Raw genomic sequence first — 18,819 nt, 5'->3', positions numbered from 1 at the left:
AAGAGTTCAATAATTTTTAATGGTGAAATATTAGAAGGATTACCCTTAAAATCAAGAACAAGTCAAGGATGCTAATACTACCATTCTTTTGCTATTTTATGGAGCCAACTGGGTAAAACAAGAAAAATAATAAAGGAACAATGATTTTAAAAAGGAAGAAATAAAACTTTCATTATTTCTAGCTGATATGACTATAAGAAAATCTAAAGCATCTGCAGACAAATTTTCAGAATGAATGATTCAGTCAAGTGGCTGGATACAAGATGAATATACGAAAAGATACACTGCATTTCTATTTGTCAACAAAAGCTTGAAAACAATTTTCTATATATATACATATGTGTATATATATATGTATATATATATACACACACACACACAAAATAAATGAAATCAGCAAAAGATATTGAATTTATTCCAGCAAATAAATTCAATAAAAGAAATACAGATCCATATAGAAAAAATTATAAGAGGTTAAAGACAACACATGTATCAAAAATATGCTATTTTTATAGATAGAAAGCCTGAAAATTGTGACAACAGTTTCCCCCAAATTCAATGCAATCCCAAAGTCCCCACACGTTCTTTTAAAGCTGATTTTAAAATTTAAATGTATGAGCAAAACCTAGAAATAGCAAAAACACTTTAGGAATTTGCCCTACTCTACTTTATATTAAAACATAAAGTGAAGTAATTAATACATTGTGATATTAACCTACGGATATATAAACAGAACAGAACAGAGAGCCAAGGAACAAACCCATACATGCAAGGAAAATTATTATGAAACAGAGAGTAAAGGGAAATCCACTCAATAAATGTTCAGGGACAAATGGTTACCAACTGGGGGTAGGGTGGGGGAGACACAAACTAAAACTGAAATCCTGACACCGTTATTTAAAAAAAAAAAAAAAACAAAAAACTCCAGATGGATTTTTTTTTTTAAGAGGAAAAATAGAGGAAAAAAAATATGTGTGACCTTGTGGTAGAGAAGAATATAAGACAAGCAAAAAATTTAAAAAATCCCTCAAACAAAATTCTAATCATAAAACAAATAGCCTAGTAGTTTGATAATATTAAAATTAAGAGCTTCTGCTTACTAAAGTGTACTTTAAAGAAAGTAAAAAATTAAGCCCGAAACTAAAGCAGGTAACATGATTAAAGGATTCTTATTCAAAATACATGAAGGAAAAAAACCAAAGAGTTTTAAAATGCATTGGAGATACTAACAAGCATTTCAAGATGGTGGAATACAAATGAAGACATGTTTAACATTCTTATTAATTAGGGAAAAATAAGTTGAGAGCAGGAGAAAATACTACCTTTTACCCATCCAACTAGAAAAAATAAAAGGGCTGACAATTCCAAGCACAAAATGAATTCTTAGATACCATTATACTCCCTCTTATATACCCTGGAAAACTCACACATGTGCACTAGGAAATGAGAATATTCATAGCTCCCCTGTTGGTGACAACAAAAAGGTAGCAATAACTCAAATCCATCAACAAGAAAATGGAGGAACATATTGTTTCACATAATAAAATACTATTACAGCAATGAAAATAGCTACATTCAATAACATGTATACATTTTAGAAACAATGCTCAGTGAAAGAGCTGTTAAAATTATACAACATAATTTTATTTTTAAAGCTCAAACTCTGGCAAAACTAAAAAGTGTAATTACTTTTATGAAGCATTAACACAATGAACACAAACTTGAGGACAGTAAGTGCATCCACAGAGCAGACAGCAGGAGGAGACAGCCTAGCATGCAGATTGATGCAACAGTACTGACAATGCGCCAGCTCTTACTTATACTGGGTAGTGAAATCAAAAATCACCATGTTATTTTTATGCTTTATAATTCACTACATTAATACATTAATCTATAGATATCAAATATTGTATGATAAACATTTTAGACAAACTATTAAATTAAAACTTATACAAAAATAGAACATGAAAGCTCTCCTGAGAAATTGTTTATTTCTTTCCAGTTTATTTTATAACATACTCCATCCCCACATCTATGACATTCATTATTTTATCTAAATCCTGTGCAATAATTTTAGGAATAGTGTCAAATACAATGGATGTTAAGAACAAGTAAAGATACTGTAAGGGGAATATAATGATGTGAAGGAGAATTATGTGAATGTTACATGTTCTGTTTATCCACAAATTGATTAAAATCAAAATAAATCAGTCATCTAATTTTCATTCATAAGCAGAGAGAAAGAATAAAAGAAATACATTAACATAATTTAGTGTCCTTCTTTATTTTATTGGTGTGTAATGGGCCAAGTCACTTTCTTTGCCACCATATTAAGCAGATTAATCCTTTCTTAAAATGTTAGAAACAATAAAGATCTATCAACGAGCAAGGTTTATTTTTTTAAGGGCCTGCATTAATGTAGATGCTTCCGAAGATAAATTAGTTATTTGTCCTAATGTTAAAAATAAAGGAAGAGGGGAAAAGACCACAGATTAAGTTAAGGACTATAGTATCTTCAAGGGAGATAGAGCCTTAGAACCGTGAGCATTGTAGAAAATAGCCAGATGTAGAAGAGAATAAGTCAAACTTTCAAGGGGAATAAACCAAAAGCATCTTGAACAAATAATGAAAAAGTGATCTGTCCTACATGAGTCATCTTCATAAAAATAATAAACAAATTTTTAAAGTATATCAAAGGAAGAAATGAATTTCCTTTAATAAAACAGGCAGCTCAGTAAGCAAAGTTTGAGAAATCTCAACACTTATTACTCAAAAAATTTTACCTCATATTGTTAAAGACAAACTGATATTATTCCTTAATTATATTTGAGGGAAAAGTTATCTTATTTTTAATTTGCCCAGAATGTGTATGTAAAAATGAAAGCTGAGTAGTAATTCGAGGCAGTGAATTGCACAGAACAATGCTCACTTGGTATTCATCCTAGGTCTTAAATAAATGCAGCCTGCCAAATGTAGCCCACTAGATTATTCTGAACCTCATTATCCAATTTCTTTTTCTAGAACCTTTGTTCCATTTCCTCCTTCCTATCAGGCATTTAGTTCACTGTTCTTAAAACTCTCTGCTGCTGAAATGAAAAAGAAGGAAAAGGAAAACAAGCACACATTTATTTTTCTACTTGAAGCAGCTCTAAACCATTACTAGATGTAAAAGATCTCTTAGAGCCTGCATGTCTTAAATGCTTTATGTCTACAGTGATGGGGGAAGGGATCTTTAGTCAACCACTGAGAGGGACAGCATGGCTACAGTGACTTCTCTGTTCTTTCTAGACTTTTCTGCAAGAATGTCTTTAAAGGAGCCTATTTGTTATGGCCTTTCCAGATTGCATGGAAGAAAGGGATGGGAGGAAAAAAAAAACAAAGAAGAGAGACACTTCAGGGCTGTTGCACATCACACAACCTAACCATTCAGATCAAAACCAAATCATTTTGGAGGTTCATAGGTTGACTCAAGGCCTGGAGAACCTGGATAGTCAGATATATTTCTATAAAAGATACCTCGCTAGGAGCCTAACTAGATTTTTGTTTCCAAAGGACTTCCAATTGGAATTCTACATGACTAAATTACTCTGTCAAAATAGTCCACTCTAATTAGAAGACATAATTAGGACAAAGACATAATAAATCATGAAATATAAATGCTACAAAGGGAGCTTTAATTATGTCCTTTTAATCAATTTTTCTCATTAACACATAAGTGTTGGAACACTATCTACCTCACACTGTCTCCCCCTCTGCACTGGCTATTTTATAGTGAATGTGTTTTTTCATGTTACATGGAAAAGTAACCAGTATGTTTTCTATGATGACAACCAATTCTTGCCTTTAAGCTTCATTTTCTATACAAAATTATAACCATGATAATAAAAAATACAAAGCCATATAAATAAAAGTTAATCTTCCTCAGCCTTTCTTCCACCATTATAAACATATTTGTGCACAGTCCTTGCAAACTTTGTCCAAACCTGTATAATCATATGTACGAGAATGCATATGAATACACATATGTGTGTGTATGCCTCTGTCATTTGATTAAACAAAAAAATTGAGATATTTTATAAGCTACAATGCAATTTCACTTTCCTCATTCAGCAATAAATCAACTGAAATTATTAACATTTTTAAAAAAGATACATAGTATATCCCAAAATATGAATATATTACAATTCACTCAACTGTTCTCCCACTGACTAGCATTCATATTATTTTGTCTTGAGCTTTTGTCATTACAAAAAAATATTGCATCACAAGAATACACATATATATGTAAACACAGCCATCATTAGTCATTACATTTGTATTTTTATTGCTATGGGATGGTCTCAAAAACAGGACTTTCAAATAGCTGCAACAATTTTTTATATCCTACCAGCAATAAATATGTGGGAAACCATTTCAGAATATGGGTGTAGCTAAAGCATTTCACAAAGCAAAAGCCATATACTTTTAAGTATCAATTAGTCTGAGGTGATTTTTAATTTTATGTTATGTTTACATTGGTAGATTTAGTAAGGCTGCAATTATAAGGTATCTATAGAAGAATCACTGTTAAGAATACATATATAAGAATATATATTGTGGCTGAATGTAATTTACCTTTTTTTGATACTTCTGCCCCATTAAGTTCTTTTTGTGCTTCTTCAATTTTGTCTAAGAAAAACAAAGAAGTTTTACAAATCAATTCATCATATACAAACAAGAATACCATAAAACAAACATACTACTTAGCACATGGTGTCTGATACATTGTAGTAAATATTTATTGAATGAATTATTTATGAAACACATATGTGTAAACTCAAAATAATGATATATTCCCTTATTTTAAAACTGAATTTCTTATTTCATTCATGTCTTGGTTATAAGGACCAATTCCAATTAGTCAATGTTTCCAAAATGCAAATAATTAGTACATTTGAAACAGTGAACTATAGTTTAAAAATGTTTAGGAACCTAATAAAAGTATCTAAAAATAAATCCTCCATCATGAAGACATAAAAATGCCCAACAAGGATTTTATTAGAGATATACAACAAATGCCCACTAGCTTAGGAACAAGTCTAATCAAAGTTCATAGATGGCCTGAGACCTATGCCAAACATGGAAGAACCAGGAAATAAATGAAATGAGGAACCGAAGAGTAGCTTCATAGCCATCTGTCTTGCCAACCTTTGGTAACATGATAGTTATTTATGAAGTGTGAGGGTAGCATACTGCATTAAAGAGATACTCTATCAAAGTAATGACCACAGAACTGCTAAATATGAACCAGTTTTGAAGGATCAAGTGTAACCTGGAGGTAATAACTAACAAGACGCTGGGACGGCTGCCCCAGGGAGGGTTAGGAGGGATGGACAGCAGAGGTAGCCAGTGTGGGTTAAGCCAACAGGTCTTAGATCTGAGGCTCTGAGCACCACCGGGTTTTGAGTAAATAAATAAATAAATAAATAAATAGCACGTGTTCCACTTTAGGTAACAATTAATTTTAACTTTTTAAGGATATACTTATTTGATGATCGTGACAATAACCAATTCCAAGTTTAACACAGGAGTCTAAGTGCTCATGATAATGGTAGAAGTTACAAAATTCCCAGGGCACTATTTTGTACTGAAATGAATACAGAACCAGTAATTATATAATATTTTAGTTAGTCCATGGAAGTATCATTTAAAAGCTTTTCAAAATATTGGTACTTGAGCCATTTATGCCTTTGGGCATTCACCATGAGTCCCTAAAAATGGTCTTCAAGGCTAACAGTACCACCACTGGCCGCAGATGATCTTCCAAAATGCATCTTTTTTCCAAACAAATAAAAGAGGCAGACCCCACCACAGGCCCTTTGAACTCTGGTCCATCTGCTGCTTCTCCCATCAATCTTGCCGGGAAAGCCAGAAATGCGGAGAACCTTCAATTTACTGATCAAACTTCTTTTAAATTGCATATTGATCCACCCAGTCTATAAAATAAAGGCAGAGTGGAAGCAGCAAGATAAAAGAGACAAGCTAGTTTGAAATATTAGACACTATCAGTGTTGGTTGAAATAACTAAATTTTTATCCTGACAAATGTATCCCCACAGTAATGTCCTATTTATTTGATGCTAATCATTGGATCCAGAATGAGATGTATGAAGAGTAACCTGTAGAAATAACAGAATTTTTCTTATTTATAAATTTTAGTTACTTGTCATGAGATGACAAGTGAAATCGGAAGCCCTCCTAAAAAAAAAAACAAAAAACAAAAAACAAAAAACCCAAAACAAAACAAAAAAACCAACCTTCTTATTAAATGTAGAAAGTGGATCCTGCCTCAGCAATAATTTTGCTTCGAAGAGAAAAATACAAAATGCATGGATGAAATCTATGTTAACATAAATAACAAAAGGGCAAGGGCCACTTTTTTTTTTTAAGATTTATTTTATTTATTTATGATAGACATAGAGAGAGAGAGAGAGAGAGGCAGAGACACAGGCAGAGGGAGAAGCAGGCTCCATGCCGGGAGCCTGACGTGGGACTCGATCCCGGGACTCCAGGATCGCGCCCTGGGCCAAAGGCAGGTGCTAATCCACTGAGCCACCAAGGGATGCCCAAAGGGCCACTTTTTAAAAAATAAAATATACTAAGTACACTGGAGACCTTCAAAAATGTAAGGAAACAAATTGTATAATTTAAATATACAGTCCTTGAGAAACATAAAAAGGAAAAAACACTGTTATTTCTATGTCAGCAGTTCATCCAAACTTAACCATAAATAATATGTATGTATATATTATATATATTCATAGTAGTAATGGCTAAGTTTAAGAGTTTATGCACACATATTTGGGATTATATAATAAAACAACTGTTTATTAATAGAATCAATTGTGACTCAAAGCAACAAAAACTCAAAATCTAACATGTATTTAAGGAACAGCTGCTATTCAGTATATGGAGGTTTGGTCACCTTCTGTTTGCATGTTAACATAACAAATTCTTACAAAAATGACCTCAATTTACATGGGATCACAAAACACTACTCTTTGTGCTAAATTTTCAATTAAGTTGCCTTTTTCTCTTGATAATAATGTGCATAAATCAGCAGATGTAGGACATCTACTATGTTAGGGATAAGCATCTACTTAAATGCTTTTACCTAAAGCTGTAGTTCAATAGGTAAATACAATTTTCATGGAGAGGGCTTCTAAAAGCCAATTTTCAAAGCTTTTGCTTCAAGTTTTAGAAAAGTCTTGTTTATATTTAACCTCTGCTTTATGATTCTCCTGGTTGATCAGGATGTTTCAGAGACACTCCAAAAGCCAGAGAAAGTAGTCATACATTGTATGCTCTTAATTGGATCATACAAGGCAATTCACTGATATTTAAAGCAATATTTATCACTTTTTTTACTATGACTCCAGGCAATAAATATATTCTTACATTCCAACCAATTACACGTGTGTACTATTATGTGTATACATAATTCAGGAACAAACTTACCCATACTCCATCCTCTATCTTTTCCTATTAAAAATGAAAAATGCTACCTTGCCCAACCAGCTACACTGATTTTATGTCCTACTGCTGGATTCCTCACCTGATATAAGCAGTTCCCTACACATCTCTTTTACTTTTTTTTTTTTTTATCCTTTCCCTTTAACCAAGGATAATACTTGCCAACAAATATATGATCTCATTATTATAAGCCTTGACTTGGGGGGTTGAGGGTGCAGTTAGGATGGGATCTCAGACTCGGAGCCACCTCCCCAGTGTCACTGCCATCTGAGGTAACAACTTCACAGAGAAGTACACATTCAGAAACAAATTGTAGTTTCTCATTGCTGTTGTTTAAGAATAAAAATAGATATGCTCACCAAATGAATACTCACACCATGTTGGTAAATCTAGAGTCACGCATTCTTATGTAATGAGTTCTTACTGTATTGAAGATGCAATTCTAATTAATTCCATTTTTAATAAATGTACTTGGAGGAGCTGTCACCCAAAAAGAGGTCCCGACTACATGAATGGATCCATAATCTTTTCTGAGATCCACTGGGGCCCATGGTTGAAAGAGTAACAGGCCAGGGGAGGGCAGGGGGTACTAATCATCTAAGTCATATTTTGGCTCTGCAACTATTAAAAATTTACAACTTTTTTATAGATTTTTCTCCTCCAATAAAGCACAGAAGCTGTTCGTTAATGGTGAAGACTATGAACAATCATGTATAATGCCTTACATATTTAAAAACTTTTGTTTGTACAAGAAAAAATTCAAAAATATTTTATTTCTATCATCCATAAATAATTAAAGAAAAAAGTCTCTTTACTTGTGAAATATAATCAGAAACGACTGAACAAAAACCAAAACCAAAACCAACTCCTAGAGCCCTTAAGAAACCACCTCTCTTTTAGGGCACAGGGAAGAAGACTGAATGATTAAAAACAAATAATTTGCAATAATAAAGCACTCTTTAAATGCACGTTCATGGTAAGTTCCTGCTCTTTGACCATTTACACCCTATGGTGAAGGGTGGGTGCCTCTCTCGGCACCAGTCCCCCAGGAGCCTCAGGATACAAGACACTAGCTTTGGGGACCAACCCATGAAGCCCTTAAGATTTGATTCAACAAAAGCTGTGTTTTTATTGTGCTGAATGTCTCCTCCATGTCATGTACAATAGGAAGAACTAGAGATAGGAAAACAAAAAACAAAAAAAAAAAACAAAACAAAACATGGTAGCTGAGTGGGGAAAAAATAAAACAAGACGAAATCAGAGAGGGAGACAAACCATAAGAGACTCTATCACAGGAAACAAACTGAGGGTCACTGGAGGGGAGGCAGGTAGCGAGATGGGGTGACTGGGTGATGAAATGAGCACTGGGTGCTGTGTTAAGATTGATGAATCACTGCACTCTACCTCTGAAAGTAATAATACACTATATACTAATTAATTGAATTTACATAAAATTAATTAATTCTAATTAAAAAAAAAAACAAAAGACCCAGAATGGCTTTCCAAGAGGGGCTCACAGATTCTTATATCTTTTATTTTATTATTTTTTTAAGGAATTTTTGTATTTACTCATGAGGGACACAGAGAGAGGCAGAGAAACAGGCAGAGGGAGAAGCAGGCTCCATGCAGGGAGCCTGATGCAGGACTCGATCCCAGGACCATGGGATCACGACCTGAGCCAAAGGCAGATGCTCAACCCCTGAGCCACCAGGTGCCCCAATTCTTATATCTTTACACAATCATTTTAATATCAATTTAAAGGTAAACACAAGGTGGGAGGTTCTACTGTGCAGCTAACAAGGTCCTCCTCCGCCTCACTCCCAGCACCACTCTAGGCTTTCTTTCTGGCTTCAGCCCCACCTACAGGCAGGCTCCATCACATCCCACCCCGCCCCTTCTCCTGGTGGCATCCTTTCCAGATTCGACTCCCCCAAGAAATCTTCTCTTCACACCCTCATTCACAGCCTGTCACTCCCTTCTTTGTGCCACCACCAAACCCTGCATGTGGAACCCTGTCTCTCTGTAGCGACACAGCTCATGATCACGCGCCCCAGTGACAATGAGAGGGACCTGGGGGATTTACTGACCAGGTAAATGCTGACCCTAACCTGCTGAGACATGGAGGAGCACTGGGTCGTTCTGAAAAAGAGGGATAGGTATACCTGCACACAGAGGTGGTTCCGCTTAAAAAACCAGCCTTTTATCCTCTTTGACATTACAAATGATTGCGACATTTGGGAAGCCATATGGGTACATTGAAAACTCTTGAATCAACTATTTATTACTCCATTCGATCAATGGCAAGTGCTTCCCACCTTAATTTTACTAGCATACCCTTCTCTCCTGCTTTTCGGTTAGGCACCTGTAACCCCTGCTCTACCACCACGGACTCTCCCTCTTCACTTGGCCCTAAAAGCACCAACAGGGCAGGGAAGAGTAAAATGTTATGAAGTAGCTCCTAATGAACTGTAAAAGGCACCTCTATTTACTGAAAGAGATACCATCTGATTGAAAAAGGATCACCATATGGGACTGTACTATTTTTACTACGAAATAAGCATAACTCCTACATCCCCTCATTACCCGTCAGTACAAGCTCCTTACTCTTACTGTTAACTGCTAGAGCTATTTCAGTAGGACTAAATATATGACAATGACGTAATGTTAAAACGCATCCAATACCCAGAACCATTTATACATGCTCTTTTAAATGAAAATTCTCCTGGGGTTCGCTACTAACTCAGCTAAGTAAGCCTGGTCATACATCCTCGTACCTCTGAACTTATGTCTTCTAAGAAGACGACACTGTACAATAAAACTGAAAATGATAATCCAGACTGGGGATATTTCAAATCGGAAAATACTGCCTGAAGTAAGTAGGGTAAAGAAAACAAAATCAGAAACTCGTCTCTGTCCCAAGGAATTTGAAAACTGAGATTAATTAGTAAAAAGTTTCCAGGAAACAGTATTACTCAAGCTGATCCAGGAAGAGGAAATCTCCATGGGAATAACCACGATGGATGCAGCTGAGAAACTGACCAAAGAATAACCCAGAATTATCTTTTTTATTTTTTTGAGAGAGAGAGACGGGAGGGTGGGGGCAGAGGGAGAGGGAGAGAGAGAATCCCAAGCAGACTTTGAGCTCAGACCAGAGCTCAATGCGGGGCTCAATCTCATAACCTTGAGACCATGACCTGAGCCAAAATCAAGAGTCAGATGCTCAACTGACTGAACCACCCAGGTACCCTTAGAATTAATTTTGTTTTGTTTTGTTTTGTTTTTTACAGGTTCTAGGCCTAAATGGTTTTGTTATTAAATTCTTTCAGATTCTGAAGAGTAAAGCATTTCCTACACTGTTTCAGAGTACAGGATAACATAAAAGCTGTTCTATGTCATTTTATAAAGCTGGTATGACCCTGATATCAAAATATGGCTAAAGGGGCAAAAAAATCAATACCACAGGTAAGTCCCATGTGTGAGTACTGATCCAACAATCTATATCAAGAAGTACAGAAGCACCTGGCTGGCTCATTCAGTGAAGCATGTGGCTTTTGATCTTGGGCATTTAGATTACCTAAAACATAAAAAAATAAATACAAAAAATTTTTAAAGAAGTATATTCAAAGTTTGGAAAACCACATCCAAGTAGGATGTAAAGTAAGTATGCAAAAGTATTTCAATATTAGGAAGTGCTGTTGTTCTAATTTGTTAACAACAATAGTACAAGAGAGGAGGGAAAGGGAATTTAAATAATGTCCAGAATGGACATGATTAAATCACATCTATTGTTAATGTAAGAACAAAACAGAAAACAATAAACAAAAAAATCCTCAACAATAAAAAGAAACAGGGTAGACTTCACTGTATTAACCAAGCATTATTCTAATGAACACCTGAAAACAAAATTGGCCACTAATCATGTTATGACTTTCTTGAGGAAGCCATCCCTGACCAGGACCCTCACCTCGGATCTGCATTCCTAGCATGGTGCCCTCACCTCCAAAGCAGCATACATTACTGCCAGGTTTTATGGGATCCTTTCTTTTTTATTTTTTAAAAGATTATTTATTTATTTATTTATTTATTTATTTATTTATTTATTATTTATTTATTTATTTATTTATGACACACAGAGAGAGGTAGAGACACAGGCAGAGGGAGAAGCAGGCTCCCTAAGGGGTGTCTGACATAGGACTCGATCCCAGGACCCTGGGATTACAACGTGAGCCAAAGGCAGATGCTCAACCACTGAGCTACCCAGACGATACCCACTGAGATATCCAAAACATTAAACAGGGTTCATTCAGTTCAGAATATATTTATTAGCTCCTATTGTAAGGATACAGAGAGATGAGTGATCCCACATGCAGGAACTTACAGGAGTCAACCAGCCATTCTTCCACATGGTGGAACGGTGTGATGAGGGTGTTCAGGGAGGGGAGCATGAGGAGGTTGGAAACGCAAACAAAAACAGAGGGTGTGTCAGGAGCTCAAAGCAGCTTGGGAACAGATCTGGAAGAGAGTAGGTCTAATGAAACAGGATTTGGAAACTACCTTCTTACATGTCTAACAGTTGAAAGCATACCACGGGGTTGGTGGAAGCAAAAACAAGCTATTCTATGAAGTGACTTGGCCATAGGTATTAAGATCTTTGAAAACCACAGCATCCTTAATACAGTGATTAAAGCACTGGAAATCTAGACTGAGACCATAAGAGGAGTGGGGTAAAGGCCATTCATCACAGTGCTTGTCATACTAGAAAAAGAAAATCATCTACAGCACCTAGAAGGTGTTCAATAAATATCTGTTGAGTGACTACTTGAGAAATAATTATGGCACTTCCATATGACCGAGTATTATAAAAGCATCACAGTCCAGGTTTCTGGAAGGAGGTCCTCCTGAAGCAATACTGGCCCCAGGTTACACTGATCTAAAAGCTCTGACAAGGGGTTTTTTTTTTTTTTTTTTTGAAGATTTTTATTTATTTACTTAGGATTTTATTTATTTATTCATGAGAGACACACAGAGAGAGGCAGAGACACAGGCTGAGAGAGAAGCAGGCTCCCTGTGGGGAGCCCCATGCGGCTGGGATCACACCCTTAGCTGAAGGCAGAGGCTCAACCACTGCGCTTCCCAGGCGTCCCGACAGAGGGTTTTAATGGGCCGCCTACTCTCCAGTTAAGAACCACTAGTGGGATGAGAGGCAGCCCCAACTGTTAAGGAGGAGGTAAAGAAAACGCAAGAAAGAGGCAAAGAAAAAAAAAAAGGAATGGTTGGAAAAAAAATGAGGAGACCCAGAAATAATTTTGGCCTCAGAGGTCAGGAGGACAGTATTCACTGTCCAGTTGATGATACAATGGGTACAGGCTGGAAAAGCTTCCCCTGGGTGGCCCTCAGGATCCTGGTGAGGTGTCGCCAAGCTCCCAGTGGGGAGGCTGACGCACAGGCCTGGGACAGAGACAGGAGGGAGGCAGCGAGGAGAACAGAGCAGAACTGTCTTTCCAAACCCTCAGTGGAGAAGGAGAGAGGGAACTGGGGAGGCAGGACCAAGGGAAGGTCGTTTGGTGTGTTTTTCAGAGACGTTACATCAGGTGAAAAGTCTACTGATGAGAAGGCTGAGGTTGAAGAAATGCACATCCAAGGGCCTCGATTTTACTGAGATGAGAGGCGAGGTGGTCTGCAAAGAAAGAGGAGCTCAAGTGTTTCCGTAAGGGGTCTTCAAGGCTGGCTAAGGTGAGACAGATTACTGACAGGAATGGAAGAGCTGAAGGATTTTAAGGACACGTGAAAGCACTGATGAACATCGACAAGGGATCTGTGACGTGGAGACCCTCGGACACCGGATACTCTGGTGCACACAGCAGTGCCCTTTATCTCAGCAAAGTCTGGCAACCTGCACAAAGAAAGGGAGAAGGAATGCCAAATCTGCACTTTTCCAGGGGGAAGGACAAAGAATTCAGGGAGACGAAGCTGCTAGAGGATGGGCCATTCGCTCAGCCAGATACACAAGATGGGTAGTGGTTCAGTGGGCAGTGGCGAGGAAGGAACTGAGAAAAGAGACGGACAAACTGAGGGGTAGGGGACAGTGACTGGGAGTTTGGGGCCCACAAACAAGCCTGGCTAGAGGTTATGATCGATTTTTTTCTTTTTTTTTTTTTTAAGATTTTGTTTATTAACTCACAAGAGACACACAGAGAGAGGCAGAGACACAGGCAGAGGGAGAAGCAGGCTCCCTGTGGGGATCCCGATGCGGGACTCAATCCCAGGGCCCTGGGATCATGCCCTGAGCCAAAGGCAGACGCTCTCCATTGAGCCACCCAGGTGCCCCCATGATCAATTTCTGACAAGGGGTTCATGGGTCTGAAAAAGATCCAGAGTGTGGCGGCAGGTAAAAGTTACACTTTCAGGTGTATGTAAAAATATAACTTTATATATTTTGCAAAATTGTTCATTTATCCTTCTCAGAAAGCATGCTTCCATTGTGACACGGAGAAAAATTTAAAACCGTTCAAAGAGGAAAGTAAAAGCTCCATCATGCTTTTAAAAATATGGATAGATTCAATGCAATGTTTCTTCTGTAAGAAAATCATCTTGATATCAAAGCTGACCATGGATGTAACAAAATGTACACAGACACACACAATGTTACCACTGAACCATTCTAAAGCTTTTAAATTACTTTTTTGTCTCTTAATAACACATCACCCAGTTTCACTTTGCAGACAGTCCCTTAGTCTTCCTCAGCAGAGCCAAGAACTCTGTTAGGTCACCAGGTGCAAAATACACTTTTAATAGTGGGATAATTATACCTTTTTACCCCTACGGGGAGATGGGAAGACCCCTGGTTTTCATAATTGAGTGTACATTGCCTAAGAAGTGAAAAAACAAAGCAAACTCCCCAAGTCTCCTTCCTGAAACCTCACACACTTTCAGAACCCATGAGCAGTCCAGCCAAGGAGATTGAGTTTGAAGAAAAGCTCCTTCTTCAGATGGATGCCAAAGCAATGTGGCCCAAGGCCACATCCCTTATTGCCATCCTTCTAGCTCCTGCCTTGTCCTCTCTTATAAGTCACCTAAGACACCAGAAGTCCACCTGTGCTCATTTATTACCAGAATCATTTAAAAATCTGGGTATGAAGGCTGCACCCCGTATCAGTCAAGTCAGTACTAAGATTCCCAGGTGATTCCAATATGCAGCCAAACCTGAAAATCAATGTTCTCTAAATTATAGATACTATCAGGTCAAGATTTAAAATTGTGTAAAACCCAAGTAGTCACGGGAAAAAATCTTATCGGCTGGCTCCTCGGAGCAGCTTTTCATCAAGTAACAGGGATGGGGCAGTGACATCATCCGCCTCATGAGAGGGGCTGCTGCTGCCTTTGGTGAATTCCATGGAAGACGAGGAAGGAAAGCTCCATGTGTACTTCATGGCTACGGATGTTCAAGTCTATTGCTACAATGCAAAGCCAAAGCATACATATTAATAAGCATTAATAAGCATTACATAAGCATTATATCACAGATAGATCTACTACTCATTACCAATATGAGTCCTAAACTAAAAAATAAGTTTCCAACTGAAAAATGTATGTTTGAAAATACAAAAAGTATTTAAACATAATAAGCTCCTGTGTAAAGATGCCAAAAATTGACATGGATTAATGTAGTTTTCTAATAACTGCATTAAAATACTTGGCCCCTTTTGGGTCAGATATTATTATTATTAGAGTATGACAACATTGGTTTCCTCTTCCCAGTTGATGATTTCTGATGTCGTGAATGGGAGCAGGTAGTCATGGTAACTCTGACAGGGAGAGAAAGGATTAGGAAGACAGAGTGTTCTTATCCTGAAAGGCTAAATGCCAGGTTCCACTGAACTTGAGTCACTAACCCGGGAATGGATTCATGCACTTATAAATACATGTGTGCACCCTCATGTGTGTGTGCATGCACGCACGTACACACAGACACACACACACACACACACACACCAAATTCAAGGGTAGGCCTGTAAATGTAGAGATGGTTGAGAGAGAACCAAGAGAGGTGGATCTCAAAGTCTGAAAAAGAACTCTTCTGGCTTTTCAGGCTGGCTGTCTTACCCTCCATCAGCAAGTAATACACATTTTTCCCTACAACTTTTTAAAGGCCTTTTTTTTTTAAGATTTTATTTATTTATTCAAGACAGAGAGAGAGAAAGTGAGAGAAAGAGAGAGAGAGAGAGGCAAAGACATAGGCAGAGGGAGAAGCAGGCTCCACGCAGGGAGCCTGACATAGGACTCAATCCTGGGTCTCCAGGATCAGGCCCTGGGCTGAAGGTGGCGCTAAACTCCTGAGCCACCAGGGCTGCCCCCTTTTAAAGGCCTCTTAAAGAAAAAAAGAGAAAAAGACAGACAGACAAAACAAAATGGAGGACTTAAATACAAAGTGTTGCTATGATCTAGGGCAAAACTAAGCATACTGAACTGTATCTGAGGGAAGGCAAGCTGTCCACTTCTACATACCTGGAGGGCTCTTCTTGGGACATCCTCCTTATACCTCTCACTGGAAGCCCACTCACCATTCTTTCCCTCATCAGGAAACAGTTAATGCTCACAGTATGCCTGGAACTGTGGTAATTGTACTGTGGGCTGGAGTAAACAATAGTTTAATACTTCAGATTTCTGGTTCCACTGGTTCCATCTTGTGATCTCCAGTTACTACACAAATACAAATAAATCTATATTCTCTAAGAAGTAGGGGGAAAGGAGAGGGTGGAGGAAAGGATGAAGACTAAAAATATGAGGGCAGAAAGAAAGCAATGGAATAAATAACTACCGCAAACCCCCTTCAGGTAGAAAAAGTATTTAGAGACACAAGACTGGATAAGGAAGTATAACTACCTTTCTTCTAGAATTCTAACTGGATAAAATGTCAGTCTGGGGTAAGGAATACTTTGCTATTTTGGTTTTCTACTACATACCTGGCAAAGAGCTAGGACATGTGGTCTTCCCAGCTACCTGCCACTGGATTTACCATCACTGTGCTGGCACTTTCTGCCCATGGATGTCCCAGCTCACAAGCTTGGATGTTATGGCTACATGGTTCAAGCCCTGGCCTACTGGTTGATACACAGCTAGCTTCCCTTCAGCAAGATTCAACTCTATAGGAAAATAAATTCCAAGACATGTGTGCCGTATTAAAGAGACTCTGAAAAGCCTTCTCTAGACCGTATGACATTAAGCACTTAACTGCATTCTAATGAAAAAAAGAACCAAGATTGATTGATTTTGCTTGTACTCCTAACACAAATTTAGCAGACCCAACACACTCATCTAATGTATAGGTATGGCCACCTCTCATGGTTGTATTTAAAGGAATTTTATCTTTTATTTTCTTGTGAAAAGGAGAGACAGAAACTAACATGTGAATATTTTGCCTGAAATGCATTATTCACTCAAGAAATGCTGACTTTGGGGCACCTGGGTGCTCAGTCAGTAAGCATCTTTCTTTGCCTCAGATCACGAACCCAGGATCTTGCATCAAGCCCTGTGTTGGGTTCCCTGCTCAGCAAAGAGTCTGACTCTTTCTCTCTTCCGCCCCTTCCCATGCTTGTGCTCTTTCTCTCTCACAGTCTCTCAAATAAACAAAATCTTTAATAAATAAATAAATAAAAGTTCCATATTCCAAAGTTTAAAAAGAAACAAAAGAAGCACAATTTTTTTAAAAAAACTAAGAGATTACCAATGTATTATTAGTGTATCGTTATACCACTATAGTTCAAATAATAATCATAAGCAAGAAATGATATATAAGTATTAAGTAAATGAAGCAAGGTACCCACAAGCCCAGCATACAGTGGACATTCAAGAAAGGTCATGGCTCCCAGAAATAATCAGAGCCAACAGGAAATTAAATAATTTCTGAACTACCACTAGGAGTCGGGTTTGTACACACCAAAGCTGAAAAAGATATCAAAAAGAAAAGAAAATGATTTCCAGAAATATGCTATCCAATGCTCTTAAATCCTTTGGATGTGGCAGGAGGAGGTTAAGAACTTAAAGATGAGAAAGAAAGTTAAAAAAAAAAACAAAACAAAAAACAAAACCCAAGGAGTAAAACAATGCATATAGTATGCTTCCATTTGTGTCAGAATATAAAAAGAATGTGTGCACACATGCGCCCCCGTGTGTGTGTGTGCATGTGTGTGTGTGTATATGTGTGTGCATGTTACGGAAGGCTCTATATAACACTGCTGGTATTTACAGCCACCCCTGAGGAAAGGTGTCCACATAAGAAAGGTATATATTTCATTGTACTTTTTAATGTCTTTTCTGTTTTAGTTAATATTGTAGGATTTATTTAAGTTCTGAAATGTAAACAAAAATATATGGTACGAGAATAAAACAATATTCCAACTACACAAATTAACCACCGTTAGCATGTTGGCACATCAGATTCCAGGTTATTTTCCATGTGTGTATACACACACACACACACACACACACACTCCTTAAAAATGAAATGACATAAGAACTATATAGACACAATGTCTTTTTTTTTTTAAGGAATATCTTCCTCTTACTCCAATACTGATCCATCACTTTTTCAAATTTCATTTTTAAAAAAAAGCTACTTAAAAAAATAAAACAAAATTTCAAAATGTTTCTATTTAAAAAAATCCTTATGACAATACACACACGCACATGAGCATGCACATTCTTTTGCATATGGTCTCAGGGGCTGCAGAGACCCTAATCCAGGTTAAAAACTTCTGACACAGACCTAATCTACACTATTACCATTCTTTTGCATTCTTTTTTCTTTAATTTTTATTTATTTATGATAGTCACAGAGAGAGAGAGAGAGAGGCAGAGACATAGGCAGAGGGAGAAGCAGGCTCCATGCACCAGGAGCCCGATGTGGGATTCGATCCCGGGTCTCCAGGATCGCGCCCTGGGCCAAAGGCAGGCGCCAAACTGCTGCGCCACCCAGGGATCCCTATTCTTTTGTATTCTAAGTGAGCATTCAAAGGTATATTTTCACAGTGATACTAAATATGTTTTCATTTTTTTTAGTTGTTCAATTTTTCCCAAAATAATTTAGCAATGTAGCTCTTACTAGTACAAACTATTCTTATGTAGCCGCATGAAAAAAAGGGGAAAAAAAGAGGTAATTGTAACAAATAATCTGTTCTTTTTCTTAATTTACCAGTCCTATTATATTTAACAACTCTTTACAGAATAGAGAGTAGACAGGAAAGAAAAAAAAATCACTGTTCTCAGTACATCAGGCATTGTGTTTAGCACAGTACATTTCATTTCTTTC

General features: G+C 37.3%; 1 protein-coding gene across 1 annotated transcript in view; it reads right to left on the bottom strand.

The window, feature by feature from the left end:
• HIVEP1 (HIVEP zinc finger 1) overlaps nt 1-18,819 on the bottom strand; it is a 135,691-nt gene that overhangs the window by 62,317 nt on the left and 54,555 nt on the right. Inside the window, 1 exon segment of the mRNA XM_038584179.1 lies at nt 4,615-4,668. Coding sequence (XP_038440107.1) covers nt 4,615-4,668 — 54 coding nt within the window.

This window comes from Canis lupus, chromosome 35, assembly GCF_011100685.1.
Source record: "Canis lupus familiaris isolate Mischka breed German Shepherd chromosome 35, alternate assembly UU_Cfam_GSD_1.0, whole genome shotgun sequence".
In the NCBI taxonomy this organism is placed as follows: domain Eukaryota; kingdom Metazoa; phylum Chordata; class Mammalia; order Carnivora; family Canidae; genus Canis; species Canis lupus.
The sequence above is the reverse complement of the archived record's forward strand: the minus strand, read 5'-3'. Positions and strand labels throughout refer to the sequence as shown.